Source organism: Micropterus dolomieu, linkage group LG12, assembly GCF_021292245.1.
Source record: "Micropterus dolomieu isolate WLL.071019.BEF.003 ecotype Adirondacks linkage group LG12, ASM2129224v1, whole genome shotgun sequence".
NCBI lineage: Eukaryota > Metazoa > Chordata > Actinopteri > Centrarchiformes > Centrarchidae > Micropterus > Micropterus dolomieu.
In genome coordinates, this window is record NC_060161.1 from 38,943,648 (window position 1) to 38,963,757 (window position 20,110).

Here is a 20,110-nt window from a genome sequence, read left to right on the forward strand (position 1 = left end):
CACACATCAGTGAGTGAGTCTCAACCTTTAACTGACTATGACAAAATAATGCTTGCAATAACACACAGTGAAGCAGAGAACTGTCCCATTAACTTGATGGGATGCGATCTTATTATTTATTTTTGCATTGTTCTGACCAAACATCCAGAGAGGTTAAAAGTTACGAGACTGCAGTTTCCATTTCAAATGGTGAAATACAGTCAGGAGGCACTAAGTTATGTCTGAGTGGGCTCTGGCGCCATCTAGTGTGTCTGCCACTGTGCTTACAGCCTGTTTATTGGACAAGCAAGGCTGCTGCTTATTCTGTTTGTCCTGCCCAATCTCAGCTGTTTCAAGGGGATTTTTGCTCACATGTGGCACTGGCTGTATCTGCAGTGGAGTGCAGTGGATAAGACACGTGCCTTTGGTGTGAGAGACTCAGGTCCAACTTGCCACTGTGACAAATCCGCCAATGTGTCCCTGAGCAAGACACTTAACCCCTCGTTGCTCCAGAGGCGTCTGACATGTATAGCCATTGTAAGTCGCTTTGGATAAAAGCGTCAGCTAAATGAATAAATGTAAATGTTTGCAGTCAGGGTGCTTTCTATTGCTCCTTCGTCTGTTTTATTTAATACCAGTCCCAATGTCCACACTTACAGACTCACAGACTTTGAGGCGTGTTCCCGGTAACTCCATGAGGTCTTAGGGCTGTCCCACTGTCGAGTCCTCAGGTGTGCGAGGGCTCTCTCACGGTCTGGAATGCAAACCCCTTATTTACACACTTAGTTTATTCAAGTATTTATTGTAGTTTTTGCCTTATGATGCTTATGATCAATAGTGCATTGATTGTTGACAAATGTAGATTGACATTTACGTCTCGTCCACTCTGTAGAGCGAGAGACTGCAAGACTTTAAATAATCAGGCAAAATCATAAAACAATCACTTATCAAGTGACGTCAGTCAAGTCTGTGAGGGTTCAGGGTTTAAGGTTTGGGGGGACAGTTGGATTGAGCCATGTTTCTAAACGGCCTTAGCGACAGTAACTAAGGGGCGGGGCGAGACGCCGTGACATCGCGAGAACACTCCGCGGGATCCCGCAGCGCTCCTGTATCTCAGCCTGAAGAGCTCCGAGACCAGAATCCAGACTCGGTCCAGGACAACACGGTCCACCAGTCACAGCGGAGACCTGCAGGACGATGGAGAACCAGAACCCGGACCACAGGAGCCAAACAGCAGCCTCGTGCTCTGATAGCGCCGATGTTCAGGTCAGTGTTCATGACTTCATCACGAGACTAAAGACACGAGGAAGAGTCTCGAGGGTCCGTGTATCATCCGTTCATTCTGTTGTTAGAGATCAGAGCCTGAAAACCCGCTCCAGGGTTTGTGTTGACTCCGTGATTCCTGTTTTCATCTTGAAGAGAGGAAACTGAAAGAAAACATTTCAGTTTCCTCTCTTCAAGATGGCGTTTCTTTTTTCTTTGTTCTGTGGGTTTTCCCGCGCGGCGCATGCGCGGTGCGGCCCGTGTTGTGTCGGGAGCGCGCAGAACAAACAATGATGGTGAAAATGAAGCAGAGTCATTATATTTGCTCGTGTGTTGGTGAGTTTCTCTCAGTGACAAACAGTCTGCCTGCATTATTGTTCTCTGAATGATCGTCGTGCAGGTTTCAGCTCTAAATAGTATCTGTGGAGACTCTTTGTAGAGATCAGAGTCAGTCTGGAGTTTAGTTTTCCTCCACTGCTGCTCAGCTTTTCAACACATCCTCTTCTGAAGTTTGTTCTGTGGGACTTTCCTCCACGGTGCCTTTTTCTCACCAGAGACTCTAACTGATGCAGTGACCTGTATTAGTGTTAGATCTCTGTAGGCTCTGTCATTAGCTAGTTAGCTCAGTAAACAGTTCTGTACATGCAGGCCAGCCATTAATTATGGATAGGAGGACAACATTTTCCATTCTGGGCCCCTCATAGACACCCACCCCAACACCACCTCCATCTACCCTTAGTTCTAATACAAACAAGGCCATTACCCTGGACTGCGTGTGCGCCGCGTTACGGTTTGCTGAATTGTTTAAATTTAGTTGATTTGGTAAGTTGTCCTTTGATTTTTGTGCTTCTACTGTGGTTAAGAAGGCTAAATAGTTTGTTTTTATTGTTGATGTACGATTCGGGAGTCAGTGCAAGGTATTTTATTTTGAAAATCGACCGGATTCTCTTTGCCGTTTCTGTTTCTGACGTCCTGTCCGGCTCATCTGCTCTGTGCTGCTTATTTATTCATTCACTGCAGTCACACATCCACATGACTCTGTCAGAGCCGAATAATGAATAAAGCTACAACATAAGGTCCGAGCTTATCGAGACTAGCGGGTCCTACGTTATGTCTCGAGAGTCAGATCTGAACTTGAAATGCATGCGATGGATAAGAAAAACAAATATTCTAATGATCACACGAAACCCAGTGTTATCCTGTATGTTTTATACAAGCACAGCTGACAAATGTTAAAAACAAGCTAAATAGAAAGCTGTCTGTAATTTGGCAAAAACTCCGTTGCTGGCTGAGACAAAGCAGCCGCTCATCCTTCGACCAGGTGACGTTACCTGCGGGCAGGTGATAACAGCAGAGAGGAGGAAGAGGAGAAGGAAGGAGGGACTGATGCAGAGTGATGGTATTCTTTCTGTACGTCACTCAGTATTGTGACTTTATAATGCGACTTTGCTATTGTAATGTTGCTGCTCTAGAAACAACATTTAGTTGTATTTAAAATATTCAATTCTAATCCTATAATTCATTTAAAAACAACCAGGCAGCTCAATATATGCTGTTTGAAATTTTTATGTGTGCACGTAGTGTCTGAATATAAAACCCCAACACTACCTGAGCTTTGGCTGAATGTTTTGGTGGTGGTCGTACTAGTCTTGGTAAGTGGGCTGGGGAGCTGTTGGGGGTTTCACATTTTCCAATGAAAAATATGTAATTTCACATCAAACTGGGGCTTTACATTATTATCACCATATCTCTGAACAAGTAGTTGGAAAAGCTAGAGCAAATAATAAGCAAACGACACCCAAAGATCAGTCTACTGGAGGAACTACAGTCTTTAGATTTGGTTGGTTCTGTCGCTCCACAGTGATTAGACATTTATGGCACTGCATGTTTGGGGCATCACCCCCTAAAACCCTGTTAATATGAGTAGGGGTGCAACAACTAAACGACATAGTCGACAAAAATCGTTGGCAACGAATTTTATAAGGTATGGTAGTTAGCGAGCTAGCTTCATGTTAAAGCCGTGTTACTTCACGTTATGAGCTGAAACGTTTTCCATACAGTTGGTCAGTTTGATTGTTACAGTAATGGTGCTTAATAATTATGACACATAATTATGACACACAACGGCTGCTTTACAATCATAAACGATGCGTCGCTCGTGGCGACGTTTCCAGCTGGAGAACGTGTTGCTGCAGAGTGCGCAAGATAAGCCAACACCGGACAATTTCATACTTTCTGAAGAAGCGAAAACAGTTCTCCTGTCTGTGCGTGAGGTGGCGGCTAATCTGCCCAAAACAAAGTTAGGGGAAACTATATTTGTTGTGAAACGCTACAAGATTGTTATTATTGATCTCCTCTTGTAAATTCAGCAAATGAAATGCATGACGTTATTCCTTTCTTTATATACAGGGTCAGTTTGTCCCGGGGTTTTGCAGTACTGGCGTGAAAGCAGCTCCGTCACTAAACAGCAGATCAGGACTTGATTTCTGTGGAACTTTCTGTTGCTGCAGCAGAAACGTTCATTAAAAGATGCATCTTTGAAAGCAGTATTTATTTTATTCTCTGTTAATTAGCACAGGCCTAAAACGACCTCAGGTTTAATTTAAAGGCTAATAGCTAAATGAGAGGCATTGTGTCATTTTGCGATTCATAATCCGAATAGTCGATTTATTCGTTTCAATAATCGATAGATTAATCAACTATCAAAATAGTCGTTGTAGTTGCAGCCCCAAATATGACCTCAGAATCATTATAGACACGACTGTTCATGTTTGCCTTTTGTATCTTCATTTTACAGCGTTTGACATTAATATAAAAAATGAGAAACCTCCTCCCTTCTGAGGTGCATTTTATTTGCACATTAAAGTCTCCTCATCAGCCTAAAAGGACTAGTTTCAGTGGAGTTCTCTGGAGTTTTGGTCTTGTTCTGACTGTCTTTCATCACATCCCGATTTATTCTATGTCATCCCGTGGACTTTGCCTCGTTCCTCGTCGAAGTTTAGGGCCATTTAATCTATTTGCCGGGAGAGACAGTTTTCAAGCAGCCGTGCTTGAGCGTGCAACCAGAAGTCCCCCGAAACATTTAAAGTTTTAAGTAAAGCAGCCCAATTAATGTCTGTTATTGTTATTATCACAACACATCAGTGACATGGAAATTTGATTCATTTTAAGATTTGCTGCTATTGTCATTATTCTAATGTGCTTCACCAGGATGATTGAGTAAAATATAGATTTATTGATTAGACGTGTTTGATATTTTGGATAAATTGGTATGTTAATCGAGTAATAGGCAACGTTTCTTTCTTTAGAATAAACAAAATTAGTCGTTAGATTAATCAACTTGAAAAACACACACACACCTCTCCATCCTTCTGCAGCCAGCCACTCCCACAGGACCAGTGCAGGTCAGGGATGGCATGGACTTGGTGTGATAGCACGTCAGCTCTAGGCTTGGATGCAGTGTGGCGGTCTGTGTTGTTGTCTACTGTGGTGCAGTCTGAAGTGTGTGAGCACACATCAGGGAAGTGACCCACAGGATGACCAGCCGTGAACCTTTGAATGAGTTTCACTTGAAATTTGACGTCTGTCACTACTGTGGTGCAGAGATGGGGACTCAAGTCCGACTTAAGTCGCACACACAGTGACTTGAGACTCGACATGAGACTCGCGGACAATGTTTATTTTTTTAGGAAACTTCTGAAGAGCTTGCTATTATTCCTTCCCTCTGTTACCTATAACCTGCCTATGTAACATCTGCCGCGCACGGCCGCACGTGAGAGAGGACAGCGAATCGGAGGTTAACTCCGATTGTCGTTCTTTATGAAAAGATGAATGAGCGTTTGTTTACTTGCCAAACTTGTGGTGGTTGATTTAACGTAATCATTTACTGGCTGCCGTCATTTTAATTACCGTTGGCTGGAAAGAGGTTTATTGTTGATCATGTAACAGTTTTATTTAGTTATAACGTCACACTGGTTTGAGAGTCTGGTGGTGTGTTGACTTACAGTTGTTTAATCTGTCATTAACTGCATTGCACATCACATGGTTGTGCTCTGTAAGTGAAAAACAGGTTACAGTTACAGAATTCCTTATAGCCGTTTTATTATCAACCTGGATTAAACGCAGCAGGTGATACAACATTGCTATTCATTGCCAGGTTCATCCTGTCTGTTGCAATTGAGACAGATTAGCCTTGTGTGAGGCCAAAGCTAACCGCTTTAGCCAACAGTGGTCTTCATGCTTCTTGTGATGGACTGCAGAACGAAACCGACCAGCCGCGTGGTTAATGCCAAATCACTGCTTTATTTACTGCTAGTTGGTCTATAACACTCTACCGCTCTGTGCTCTGTTGGTTGGCCTTCCCCACCAATTTTCCTTTAATAGAAAGCTGTGGCAGCGGGCAGGCGAGTCATCAGAGGGGATGGTGACTCCAGCCTGTAACAGTGAATTCAAAACATGTTTAATACTTTCAAGCGCTTCTTGTTTAGTTGAGACCATTTTAGGAGTCCCTGAGCAAGACACTTAACCCCTCGTTGCTCCAGAGGCGTGCGACCTCTGACATGTACAGCAATTGTAAGTCGTTTTGGATAAAAGCGTCAGCTAAATGAGTAAATGTAATGTATTCGTGAACGGTGCACCAAATGCAATCTTAACGTCATATATTAGGCTCGTTTTGTGTGTGGAACATACGCAAAATCTGAGTTTCCACACAGACATATTAAGGGGCGGGCCAAATCTCTGCCTTGCGGCGCTACACAAGCAGCACGCTAACTAGCAACATGAGCAGCATGGCCAATGCCAACGCCATACATACAAGGAACAATAATTGACAGGCTTCTAAACATATCACACATTCACGGACCGGCAAAACGCGTTCACTGACATCCTGGAACATCGGAAAACACATTGCATGTGATGAACAGCCTTTCCTTCCTTCCTTAACACTAACTGGTCATCCAGTCCATTACAATATATATTTATTGTATTTTATTAGCTGTATGTGGTATTGTTTTGAGAATACTTTATTTAGTGGAGAACTTGGTAGTAGTTTGCAGCAGTATTTTATTTCGTAATTCTTTTTTATTTAAAAAAATGTATTATGTGTAATTTGGAAGTTTGTTAAAAGTTTTCCCCTTACTGTACCGGAAATAAACCGAACCGTGATTTTTGTGTAGCCTACCCATCTGAACTGCAGTTTCTTTTCTTTTCTTTCCTCTGGACAGGGCTGCACACTCATTTCACGCATTTCTGCTCTCCTTTCTCTCCAAACATGTCTTCAGCTGGTTCAATTGTTTTAGACTAAAGCTTAAAATCTAAATCTATTTCAACCCACTTATCAAATTGTCCCGTTAATGTTTAATATTTTTCAGTCAACAATTTCACAACTGGTGACGGTAATCTGGGAGTGGATTCAGACTCAGTCCTCGCTTTACTCTGACACTGCTCTTTGTCTACTCTCTCTAGTCTGTACTTGGGTCCATGGCAATATTTGGGTCCAGCGAGTTTGGTTAAGTTTTTAATTGAAATGTAGTTTAGCAGGTTGGATTAAGTTAAGGCTTTTTACTTTTTTTCGTCCATTTAATGGCATATTGGAGCTAACATTAAGAGATATATATAAAAATACAACCAGCTGCAGAGATAGATAAATAAATGTAGAATTGTATAAATACAGAAATAGCCTTTTTTAATTACAAAAATATATTTAATTTTAATTTATTTCTGCATTTATTTATATTATGTTGTTTTTGGTCCCTCATACATCTGGGGTGCCATATTGTTGTGGAAATTATATCTTGCTGGTGAGGGATTAAGCAAATAATTGACCGTTGTCTTTGAAGAATTTATTAATAAAAAAAGAATAAACGGAGAATTACTAAAACGCATGTATAGCTTGGGCAAAGGGATGTATAGTCCTTTACACAGTCTTAGTTTTTATGTTTTGGGGAACACAGAACAGCCTTGAATGATCATTCCAGGAGAGGAGCGGGAACAAGAGGGGGGAAAACACCAAAACAATCTCACAGCTCTGATCTAAACCCTAGTAAATGTGGTCGGACTAAGATAAGGAGTATAGAAGAAGAAAAGGGTAAGGATAAAAACACAATACACATAGATCTATAAGACATAATAATAATATTAAAAGATTACAGGACACAATTTTCTGCCATAACATGGTGCAGCTGAAACAAATGGGCCTAAATGTAGTTTAAATTGAGTTTTTCATTATTGGCTCTATATAGTCTATTCTTAATATTTTGTTTTAAATGAGACTTCACAGTCCGTTTGAACCCATAGACACACTTTCCATTGCGAAAAAAAAAAAAAAATAAGGCTAACCTCCTGGGTGTGACTGTGACTTCACAATCACAGATTCATGGGTAAACTATGTCTTTATATTTGATCCTTACCCATTTTCATAATCAGGTAGCCACCGGTATTTAGTCCAATCAGGGTCCGTGTTGGTGCTCCCTTTATTTACTCGTTGCCATGGTGAATCATAGTATCAGAGCTCCATTGATGATGTTTTTTTTTCATTCCCACTTACGCCTGAACCAGAAATTCAGTTTCCCACCTCAGGCTCAGTCAACTCAGAGCTCAGGGATTTTCTAAAAAGGGCTCAGCTGTCTGCATTTACACACATTCTCGCATGTAATTTTTTAGTTTTACCTTTTACACAATTATCTTGAGTACTTCACTGTGAACAGCCGGGCATATATAGTAATGGCATACTGATAATTTCTTGAGTATGCAGTACATAGTGAGTGTGTATGACTGAGTATCTAATAGACAGTACATACTCGCTATGTGGTACAGTACGTTAGTATGTGATTTCAAAGATGTGCTCTGTCATTTATTGTTTTAGATTTAGATGTTATCGACCATGACCTTTCACTTACTGTGTTTCTCTCTGTTGATATAGAGAAGGAGAAGAAGAGATGGACTCGAACGTCCCCGCTGTCAGTACTGTGACAAATCCTTCACAACATCTGAATATTTGAAGATTCATCAGAGAGTTCACACTGGAGAGAAACTGTCCAGCTGTGACCAGTGTGGGAAAACTTTCACTACCTCAGGTGCCCTAAGAGTCCACAAACGGGTTCACACTGGAGAGAAACTGTACAGCTGTGACAACTGTGGGAAAGCTTATACTACATCAGGTCACCTAAAAATCCACCAACGTGTTCACACTGACCAGAAACCGTACTGGTGTGAACAGTGTGGAAAAACTTTCAATAGATCAGATTCCCTAAAAATCCACCAACGTGTTCACACGGACGAGAAACCGTACTGGTGTGAACAGTGTGGAAAAACTTTCACTACTTCAGGTCACCTAAAACTCCATCAACGTGTTCACACTGGAGAGAAGCCGCACTGGTGTGAACAGTGTGGAAAAACTTTCACTCAATCAAGTGCACTAAATATCCATCAACGTGTTCACACTGGAGAGAAACCATACAGGTGTGAACAGTGTGGAAAAACCTTCACTGCATCAACTCACCTTAAAATCCACAGGCGTATTCACACTGGAGAGAAACCTCACTGGTGTGAACAGTGTGGAAAAACTTTCACTCAATCAGGTGCCCTAAAAAAGCACCAACATGTTCACACTGGAGAGAAACCGTACTGGTGTGAACAGTGTCAACAAACTTTCACTACATCAGATGACTTAAAAATCCACCAATGTGTTCACATTGAACAGAAACCGCACAGCTCTGGCCAATGTGGCAAATCTTATACCAACCAAGGAGAACCCTTAGAAGACACAAATGCATTAACGAATCATCACTGTGACAGTTTTCACAGAACCGAGCTAGCTGTTTCCTCCTGCCCTGAATACAACCCTGTTATCATGTGACTGTGCTAGACTAACGTCATGTGATGACAGCTGAGGAAGTTTGATTTGGAAAGAGCCAATAGCAAAATTAAACTGCAGTAGCCAGGTTACAACCAGTAGAGGGAAGTCACTGCATTTTATAATTTGTGTCTATAGGTAATCACACATCTGACATAAAAAATTACTTGTGGAGTTCCCCAAGGCTCCATTCTAGGGCCTCTTCTGTTAACGTCTACATGGTTCCAATGGCTCAGATTATGTAAAACAACAAAATGTTACCATAACTAGGCAGATGACGCGCAAATAATTTACATAACCATATCACCCCCATACAAGTGCTGAGGAACTGTATTAAACAAATTAACGATTGGATGTCCTAAAATTTTAACAAAGATAAAACTGAAGTCAGTGCTCAGCTTCAATTGGTAATGTTAAGAACCACAAACCAAGCCAGAAATGTTGGTGTGGTCAAGAACTCAGACCTGAATTTAAGTGGTTACATTAAGACAAGTCGGCCTACTATCACCTGACGAATATATCAAGGATTAAAGGACTTTTGTCTCAGCAGGACCTGGAAAAACTTTTATCTTCAGTCGACTCAACTACTGTAACAGTGTCTTTACAGGCTCCCTAAAAATCCATCAGGCAGCTGATTCAGAACGCTGCTGCTCGAGTCTTCACTAAGATCAAAAAGGTGGATCACATCACTCCAGTTCTGAGGTCTTTACATTGACTTCCTGTATGTCAAAGAATTGATTTCAAAATCCTGCTGTTGGTTAATAAAGCACTAAATGGTTTAGGGCCAAAATACATTTCTGATCTTCTGCTTTGTTGTGAACCATCCAGACCTCTCAGGCCGTCTGGGACAGAAAGCAGAAACCTGTCCCAGACAAAACTAAACGTTTTTATGCTCCGTATATCTGGAAGCAAGTCTGCTGAAACTTAGTTCTTTTAAATCAAGACTGAAGACTTCTTTTTACCTCTGCCTTTAAAGGAGACCTATTATATTATTAGGCCACTGTCTTCTAATTGGCCAAGACCTGAAGCATGTTACCAGGCTGCTGTTGTTGTTGCTGCTGGGTGGAACAGGCAGACTGAGCTTTGCCGTGCCGTTGATATGAACACCAGCTCCGTCTGGCTCTGTATTACGTAGAATGGAGCTGTTGGTAGAAAGAACAGTTCAAAACAGGAGGAAATCTGAGGTTTCTGCTCACAGGGATTTCTTTTAAATACTTTAACCTATTTTTTTGAAACTTTGACCATTTTAACATGAACATCCAACACTATAACATTGTAGATAAGTCATAAAATGTGGAAAAGCGTAACAGGTCTCCTTTAATTAAATCAAATGTTGCCATGTTGCTTTTATGTTTTAAGTAAAGCACTTTAAATGGCCTAGTTGTTGAAATGTGCTATACAAATAAACTTGCCTTGCCTTATAGTACTATAAGAGAATTCAGTAGTTTGAGGTAGTGTCAAGATTTCGTCATTAATTTGTTCAGACTGAAAGCAAATCTAGTCGAAGCAAAGAGACGCAGATTCACTCCAGTTGGCTCCAGCTGAGGTGAAGACGTGTCAGCTCAATTTTTAAATGTTTCATCTTAAATAAGATTCTCTTTGATACAGACTGAAGCTCTCAACATGGCTCTTGCACCAACCCATCTGCTCTGCTTGTTGTTTTGTACTGTTTGCAATAGTTAGTGTCTTTGTCGTTAATGTATTTTATAAATATAATGTAAATATATCAGTCTCCAAAAACGGCTAAAGCTAATTTCTTTTGTCTGCTAATGATGTGTCTGCTTAAACAGGAAGATGAGAGCATTCATTGATGAACTGTGTGACCATGTGACGGCCAAAGGGGGAACTGTAATAGAAACAAATAGATTTTACCTGTCTGTACTTTTAATAATCCTCTATATGTCATTACTTTGTTCTTTGCTCATCTTATGTGGTGTTATTTCCACAAAGTGTACCAGTGTTTTGATATAATGACCTTCTGTGAGATTGTTTTGTTTCATGCTTTCCTGTGAGAAAGGAGTTTCCACTGTGGTTCAAGGCTGAGAAAGGCTTTTCTGTTGGACTCCACAATTATTCTCTAGCATTAAATGTCTTCTCTGTTTCTCTGGGTCAGACTCTCTAACAGCCCTCTGGTGTATGAGCTCTGCCCTTCAGCTGAATCACTCTGTAATTCTTACTTTAATAAATATCACAAAGACAACTGTTTTTTGTATCGTCTTTATTTCTTAATTTCTTCAGAAGAAAATACACACTTTCCACCAAAAATCAGTTGGCGTAACCTCAGACCAACAATCATAGATACTGTGACGTGTTCACCGTCATCCCATCAGGTCTGTGAGGGCGCCGGATTAAATATAAATCCAGTTTTATAAATGACACTTAAGATTGGTACCACAACCAACATACTGCGAATGAACTACAAATATTGTTTTGTTTTGCAGCCTTGTCAGGAATTGATGGTGTTGGAAGGTTGGTAGACCCAAATGCAAGACACGTATGTAGTAACAGATCCGAATAATAAAAACAACAAAGTAATCTAGACGCAAGCAGACGGATCACAAACTAACACCAACACAGATTAAACAGAACCAAGAGCAGACAAAACCCAAAATAACGCAAACACATAACTAGGCGTAAATACAAAGACATGAACTAAGGCACAGAACTAAAATGCAGGGCTCAACCTAAGATACATCACAGGAAACACAGACTGAAAGACCAACAACACAAGACCATAGACAAACAGGACTGAAACACAACAGACAATATAACAGATACCTAACTGATGAATAAATAAACTCACAGAGAACTAAACAGAACAGACGACAGGATTAAAATTCAGAAACGAAACCAAAAGCCCAGAAACAGAGAAACAAGGCAGCATAGAGCTGTGGTTGAATGGAACTCTATTCCAGGTCATATTGTTAAAACTCAAAATAATATTGTTTTAAAAAACAAGTAAAGGAATATTTCATGTCTGCTTATATTAGTAAATAGAGCCTATCATACATTCTTTTATATTTGTATTCCTTGAAAATTTGTTGTTTTGAAATGTGTTGTTTTGTACATTGGCTGTGTATGTTCTTGTAGTATGTTAATCTGTGAATTGATTGTGTTGTGTGTCATTCTTTATTCTTATGTGTTTTGTGTGGACCCCATGTGTTTTTTGCCTCAGCTAATGGGAATCCTAATAAATCCAGTTTGATATTAAATTAGTTATGAACTTTAATCGTGCGTCTCTTCATTTTACTCACACACAAAGTAGCTATTTTTATTGGTCAAGCATATAGTTTTGCATTCTATTCCCATCAAATCTGATGTTTATGTATAGCCTACATTTAGCTCGTGGACTGGATGGTCTTATGCCCATTCGGCAGGTAAGAGCAAAGTTAAGAGAACGTTCTGTGTGCGGGGTTGTTTAAAAGACTCTTAAGCCTATTTGAGGGTCCTAGACGGAGTGGTTTTTGATCTGGTTCAGGTCTAAACGTGTAAACATCCTAAATGACCCTTTTTATAGCATTTTCACAAACAGAAAAAAATTGTTTATGTGGGTATTTCTGACAGCATTAAGGTGTTTGAAAACCTAGTTGAGTAACAATTGTATTACTTTTGGTATGAAACTCATAATGCAGTAAAATGTTCCCGTCAGTTTTTCATTATTATAGCTGATGTTTCTGCTACATTAGGCCCTATCTGGCATTTTACTGTGATAGTTGTGTAAAATAAGTTTTTGGTTGTTTTATTGAAAAGTCTTTATAATCATAGACACAGAACGTATTGTTCTCCCCCTCTCATCAATGTGTTCTGGTCAGCTGTTTCTGTAGAGTGGTGGCAGAAGTATTCACTTAATTTAGACTACTTCAGTAAAAGTACTACTACCACTAGGGCTGTACATAGATTATTTTTCAAGTTGATTAATCTAACGACTAATTTTGTTTATTTTAAAGAAAAGTTGCCTTTTACTCGATTAACATACCAATTTATCCAAAATAAATATCAAAAACATGTCTAATCAATCAATCTTAATTTTATTCAATCATTAGAATTATGACAATAGCAGCAAATCTTAAAATCAATCAAATTTCCGCGTCACTGATATGATAATAACAACAGACATTAATTAGGCTGCTTTACTTAAAACTTTAAATGTTTCTTACATGGATTAATTTCAATATTGAGTAATGCAGTATGATAATCAAATGTATTTCTGTGAACACCTGAAAGGACTCACAGACTGTCCAGTCACAGACCGTCTGTACTGTCAGTTTCAGCTGTTTTGTTGCTCATACGTGGCCGTTAAATAAACAGAAAATATGAAACGGCCGAACATTAGATGACATGCATGTAACGTTACCATGACAGCAGCGGGAGAGAAATTACTTTTAACATGAAGGCAATAAACATTTTAACGGACTACGTGGATTTGCGGTGCTGCCGTCTAGACAAAGTGCTGCGGGATACTTTCGTTTCAAGTGTTCATGGTTTCCAGTTCACGGAGCAGCATGTTGCTGAGTGTCTGTCTGAAATACTCCAAACTTTAGATGGTCGAAAGCGCGGTCTTGTAGCTGGAAATTGTCCAGGTGAATCCCACACCGTATTTACGTAATCGATTACGTCGACGAATCTCCCCAGCCCTAACTACCACACTGTGAAAATACTGCAAGCCCTGCATTCAAAACCTTACTTGAGTAAGTAAAATATTATTAGTAACGTAAGTATGAACAGTAAAAATAGTCAGTAAAAGTGTCCGGTTAGTGTTTCATAACACTATCTAATGTTTCTGGATCAATATTCCTGCTGCGTTAATGTGTATGTTGCATGTTACTGCTGTAAATGTTTGCGGTGGAGCTCATTTTAACTCCTCAGTGGAGTGAAAGGTAATTATTTGCCTCTATTTGTCATTCCACCACTGCAGCCCGCATATAACGGTGGGTGAACAGAGTCAAGGTTAGTAGGCTGTGAGTGTGTAGGCCTATACTGCATGGCAGTTTGATTGAGAAATTGAAAAATAGTTGTGCTATGTCCCTGCCTTGACAAGCCCCCAATTCACTCAAGGATAACCATGCTAGCATTTTTACCACACTTTAATTCATTTCAATTAGCGCTTTTCACATAGAGCAGGTCTAGACTGTACTCTCTGTGATGATATTTCCAGAGAACCAACAATTCCCACCAAGAGCAAGCACTAGGCGACAGAGGCAAGGATAACTTCCTTTTAAGAGGCCTTTTTTGTACATAGAGAAAGTCTCAGATCTCTGAGTGTAGCTCATGATCAATGGGGGCCACGTTAGCATTAAGCCTGAAGCCCATCAAAACACCACAGTGGTCGGTGGGATGTGGTGAGTTACTTTAGTGGAACTACTGTAACGCTAACGTTAGCGCTGCTTATTAAGCTGTCTTCTGCTCTTGATGTTCACTGGTAACGTTATGTGGGTCTGTTGTTGTGATATGCATATGTACCTGATAGACCCTGTGGTACACATGTGAAAAACAAATAGTCACTTTCATGGCAACATTTAACTTTAACATCAAGCTGCAAACTTGCTCATACCCAAAAGCATTAACGTTAGAGAACCGTTGGGCATCTGATTCTGGAGGCCCCGGGGAGCCAGTGGAGGTCACTGAGTAATGGAGCGACATGAATCCTTTTGAGCTGATCAAAAACCAGACGCGCTGCTGCGTTCTGAACCATTTGTAAGGGTTTCACCGCACAAGCTGGAAGACCTACTAGGAAGGCATTGCAATAGTTGATGCGAGAGATAACCATGGCCTGTACCAGAAGCTGGGTGGCGTGCTGAGTGAGGGAGGGCCTGATTTTCCTTATGTTGTATAGAGCAAAGCGGCACGACCGAGAGACCAGCAGCAACATGGTCTGAAAAGGACAGCTGGTCATTGACATTTGACATTTATTCATTTAGCTGACGTGGATAAGACGCATGCCTTTGGTGTGAGAGACCATTGTGTCCCTGAGCGAGACACTTAACTCCTAGTTGCTCCAGAGGCATCGACCTCTGACATAAATAGCAATTCTAAGACGCTTTGGATAAAAGCCTCAGCTAAATGAATAAATGTAAATATATCAGTGTTACAACAAATCCACTGTTATACTGTTAACATGTTTAATAGATTATTAAATACATCCTGGATATAAAAAAATGCAACTCTGGCCGGCAGACATAAGAGCAGACAGAAATGAGTGTAGCTCACGCAAATCAGTCGGAGGGGGGTTGTGTTTATTTGTCGACAATCGTTGGGCTACACAATATTGCGTTCGGGAGCAGGTGTGCACACCGAATTATGAAATACTCACTGTATCCTTTCGACCATTCTGCCTCCCGCGAGAGTTCGGTCAAATTACTATTATTTTCGTGTATGTGCCCGGACCGAATGATGCAGCAGCGGGGGAAAAAATAACAGAGAGTTATAATGATGCACTCGCCCGCTCTGCTGATCAGCCTGTCTTTGTCCTTGGGGACTTTAACTCATGTAACTTGTCTACACATCTGCCCACTGTTCATCAATATGACTGTCCTACACGGTTAAATCGGACCCTTGACCGCTGCTACGGAAATATCTCTGAGACACATATAAAGCAGTGTGTAGACCAAAAAACTTGCCTTAATGAAAGAAACTATGGGGGGGAACATCATTAAGGAAAAAATTGAATATAAAAACAAAGTAGAGTAAATTCTTCAGCGGGAATATAAAACTTGGGAGGGCTTAAACATCTTAATGGGGAAGTTGCAATAAGGGTGACAGTACTGTAGTTTGCAGTCAAAGTCTTGTAGATGTTCTTCTGTAGGTTTGATGCTGTGGATGATAAGAATGAATGTGATGACATCTGTAGGCTCACCAATATTTATGACAGAAGATCTGTTGTTAAAAGGCTTAATAGAATAAAACCGAATAAGGCCACCGGCCCAGATGGCCTGAAAGCCCGCTTACTTAAAGACTGTGCCCCACAATTAAAAGGTGTCTTTTCAAGGCTTTTTAACTTCCTTCTGGTTGCAGGTGTACCCTCGTCTTAGAAATTTTCTTTAGTAAGGCCCATACCTAAAAAGCCTGGTGCATCCAGGCCTGAAGATTTCCGACCTGTAGCTATCACCTCCATATTGTGTAAAACAATGGACAGACTTCTGGTAGATCTCCTGACCTCCCAAATAACCACCATGTTAGATCCGCTATATATAGAAGTGACAGGGGGACTGACGATGCCGTGCTGGTCCTTTTAGACGCCATTTCAAAACAGCTCGCACTCCCTAAAGGGCTAGCTAGAGTTCTATTCATGGACTTTAGTGCAGCATTTAATTCTATGAAGCTACATATTCTCCTGCAAAGACTAGCCAACATTAAGATAGATAAGGCCTTGGTTCTCTGGATCAGAGACTTCCTTTCCTGTCGCCCTCAGAGGGTTTGTGTAAATGGCTTTTTGTCAGGAGTGCATACTATCACAAGGCAGCGTTCTTTCCCCTGTGCTTTTTTCTCTATTCACAAATGAATTTTCCATAAATAATAGTACCTTTAAGCTGATAAAATATGCAGATGATATGGCCTTAGTAGGACTCTTACAAAAAACTGACCCCTCTGGTGAGGCCTCTTATTTAGCACATGTAAAGGCCCTTGAAACATGGTGCAAAGATAGCGAGCTAGAAATCAATGTGGCAAAGACAAACGAGCTAATCTTTTGCAATAAAGAAGACGTCAAGTAGTTGAAACTGTGGGAGTATTTAGGCACGGTTCTTGACAAACATCTGAGTTTTATAGATAATACAGATTATATTTTTAAGAAATGTTCACAACGACTTAATCTCTCCGTCTGGGCGTTAGTGCTCAGATTATTGAACTAGTACACATCACACAAGTGTTTTAACCTTTCATCTATCTGCTTGGTTTGGTCATCTAAATTGCAAGCTTAAGAACAAGATTAACAGGAGAGTGTTAATGGCTAGTAAAATAGTAGGACATCCTCAAAAACATCGGACTCAAATATATTCTGACAGAATGAGAAAGAAGGCTAGAAAAATCACCACAGACAGCACTCACCCTCTTTCTAGCCAGTTTGAGCTTCTTTTTTATTTTATGATATTTTATATCGTTCTTTTTGTTAATTTCCTTTACTCTGCTTGATGTTGTTTGAATGTTCATTTGTATTGCATGTCTTGGTGAGCCAAAGAAAAATTTCCATCTCGGGGGACAATAAAGATTTATTCATTCATTCATGTAGCATTATACAGAATATTTTTTAAATTAGTCCTAAAAACACTATTAAAATGAACAGATGATAAAAAAGAATCATGAAATGACAATTGTTTGTTTTATTGGCAGGAAACATGGGCAACAAATTCCACTCCCTCCTTAAACCACAGCAGCCTTTGCCTGCTTACTGCCAACATCTTATAGCTTAACAAATACAGCTTTCCTGTGGAAGAAACTACAAAAACAGAACAGCATAAATTTACTTCAACTATAAAAAATGCAACAAACTACAAACTGTAGCCAAAATATTTAGGAGATAAAGGAGCTCAGGCCTCCTGAGTCGATGATAAAGTAGCTGGTTTTTGTTCTGGAAAACTCAGTTAGGCTCTGTGGGCTTTAGGGGGGAGAGAGGAGCAGAGAGAGGGAGAGGGGGCTACAGAGGAGGCATAACGTCATCAATGAGATTTGAAAGTAACGGAAATTTAAATAAAGTACAATGTTAATTCCATATTATACTGTTAGTATATTGTTAATATTAGCCCACTTATAGTTACTATATTCATTATAATTTCATATGGTTTACCACTAGTATAGGCCTAATATTATTTCAGTGGGTTATTAAATCTATAAATCAAATTGATGTAATCAGATTATTAAATCCTTGTGCAAGAAGCACAGTCTACATCTTTTACAGGCCTATTGCCACCTGCTTTACCAGAGGAGAGAGCAGCAAACACTTTCAATACGGCCAGCAGGTTTTTATTAGATTTTTTTATTAGTAGAGAGAGGAGTGGCTTAATGTTAGGCTACATCCACTCTACTATGTTTTTTTAAACCATTTTATAGCGAATAAGATCTTCTCCCTCCACAGCAGCGTTTTAGCTGCGTATCAGAGTTGATCTCCATTTATATTAAAACGACTGAAAGCACGCGTGGTCGTTCACTGGGCATGCACAGGCCGGGGTGTAAACATGAAGCAGATGGTCTACTCTGCCGCTGCAGAAAATTTGGCGAAAGAAGAAAGTAATACAGTCGAAGAACCACACAGGTATTCGTTTTTGCATTGACCGCCAACGAAATAGAACTGAAAGTAACAAGAGTAGCCTACAAAGTGAGAAAGCAAAGTAAATACGGCAACACGCACAGTACAAGTGTTATTTAAACAGTAGAAAATATCTAAATAAAAATACAAAAAATAAAACTTTGTAGCATCGTGTTTTTGTTTTGCATGACTGATAAGACTGAATCAGTTTTACCCATCAATTTTCATCTGGACGGAGGGGGAAACGTAGCAAAAGGTCTCCGTTTTAAAACGAAAACGGAGACAGAGAGAGGCAGTCAGCTGATTGAGTGGCGCCTCTCTTTTCATCATGAAACTCACACTGAAGGATCAGTCTCTCTCTGCCTGATGCTCTGTGGGTTAAACTCTGGTAGCGGGCGGCATGTGTGTGAGATAAGCACGACCGCGATAGTTTGAAATGGTCACTCCTGCTTGTTGCTCTGCTTGTCTGATTGTTGCTAAACTCTTTACAAATGATTAACTGGATGCTTCAATAGCTCCCTATCTGAAAAGGAGTTTTAGGGAACCATTTTAGCTGCCGTTGAAAATTTGTCCGGAAAGTATTGCATCATCTGATCGACTTTTGTGATCTGCCTTTTTAGAGACCACTGATCAAACTAGTTAAAGCCATTATCGGCAGATTACGATCGGTGACCGATCGATCGGAGCACACTTATTATTACTACATCTGTGATAAATGAGTGAACATCACATACTACCTCTTTGTTGGAGCTTTTGACCACATCCCATGGCCTTCTTAAAGAGTCACTAAACCCCCAAAGCTCTTATTTCAGCTGATTACCAATCTGCATGAGTATTTAGTAGTGTTATTGATGGATTCAGGTCCAAATCTTGACATTTTTCTGTAAACTATGTGAATTCTACTTACAGTACCATAAAAATTGAAACCTGGCTACTGCAATTTAATTTTGTTGTTGGCTGATAAAACCTCTGGACTACTGCTTTCCAGCTCTTTCCAAATCAAACTTCCTCAGCTGTCATCACATGACGTTAGTCCAGCACAGTCGCATGATAACAGGTGGTTGTATTCAGGGCAGAAGGAAACAGCTAGCTCGGCTCTGTGAAAACTGTCACACTGACGCTTTGTGAATGGATTTGTGTCTTCTAAGGTTTCTCCTGTTGGTATAAGATTTGCCACATTGGCCACAGCTGTACGGTTTCTCTCCAGTGTGAACTCGTTGGTGGGTTTTTAGGTGAGCTGATTGAGTGAAAGTTTTCCCACATTGTTCACACCAGTACGGTTTCTCTCCAGTGTGAACACGTTGGTGGGTTTTTAGGCTACTTGATTGAGCGAAAGTTTTCCCACACTGTTCACAGCTGTGCAGTTTCTCTCCAGTGTGAACACGTTGGTGGATTTTTAGGCTACTTGATTGAGCGAAAGTTTTCCCACACTGTTCACACCAGTACGGTTTCTCTCCAGTGTGAACACGTTGGTGGATTTTTAGTTGATCTGATGTAATGAAAGTTTTCCCACACTGTTCACAGCTGTACGGTCTCTCCAGTGTGAACACGTTGGTGGATTTTTAGTGATGTGATTTAGTGAACGTTTTCCCACACTGTTCACAGCTGTACGGTTTCTCTCCAGTGTGAACTCTCTGATGAATCTTCAAATATCCAGATCTTGAGAAGGATTGGTCACATTGCTGACAGCGGTGATGTTTGAGTCCATCTCTCCTTCTCTATATCAACAGAGAGAAAAACAGTAATGGTGGAGCGACCTATCTAAATATACACATATA

General features: G+C 40.3%; 2 protein-coding genes across 2 annotated transcripts in view; one reads left to right on the forward strand and one right to left on the reverse strand.

Annotated features, from left to right (window-relative positions):
• The window catches only part of LOC123980179 (zinc finger protein 271-like), a 342,908-nt gene extending 333,134 nt beyond the window's left edge, over positions 1-9,774 (forward strand). The window contains exon 4 of the mRNA XM_046064436.1: positions 8,328-9,774. Within this exon, the coding sequence (XP_045920392.1) occupies positions 8,328-9,097 (770 nt within the window). The 3' untranslated portion in view covers positions 9,098-9,774. The remainder of the gene's footprint in view (positions 1-8,327) is intronic.
• The window catches only part of LOC123980183 (zinc finger protein 850-like), a 104,647-nt gene that overhangs the window by 40,289 nt on the left and 44,248 nt on the right, over positions 1-20,110 (reverse strand). Inside the window, 2 exon segments of the mRNA XM_046064440.1 lie at positions 1,532-1,554; positions 19,498-20,001. Of these exon segments, the coding sequence (XP_045920396.1) occupies positions 1,532-1,554; positions 19,498-20,001 (527 nt within the window).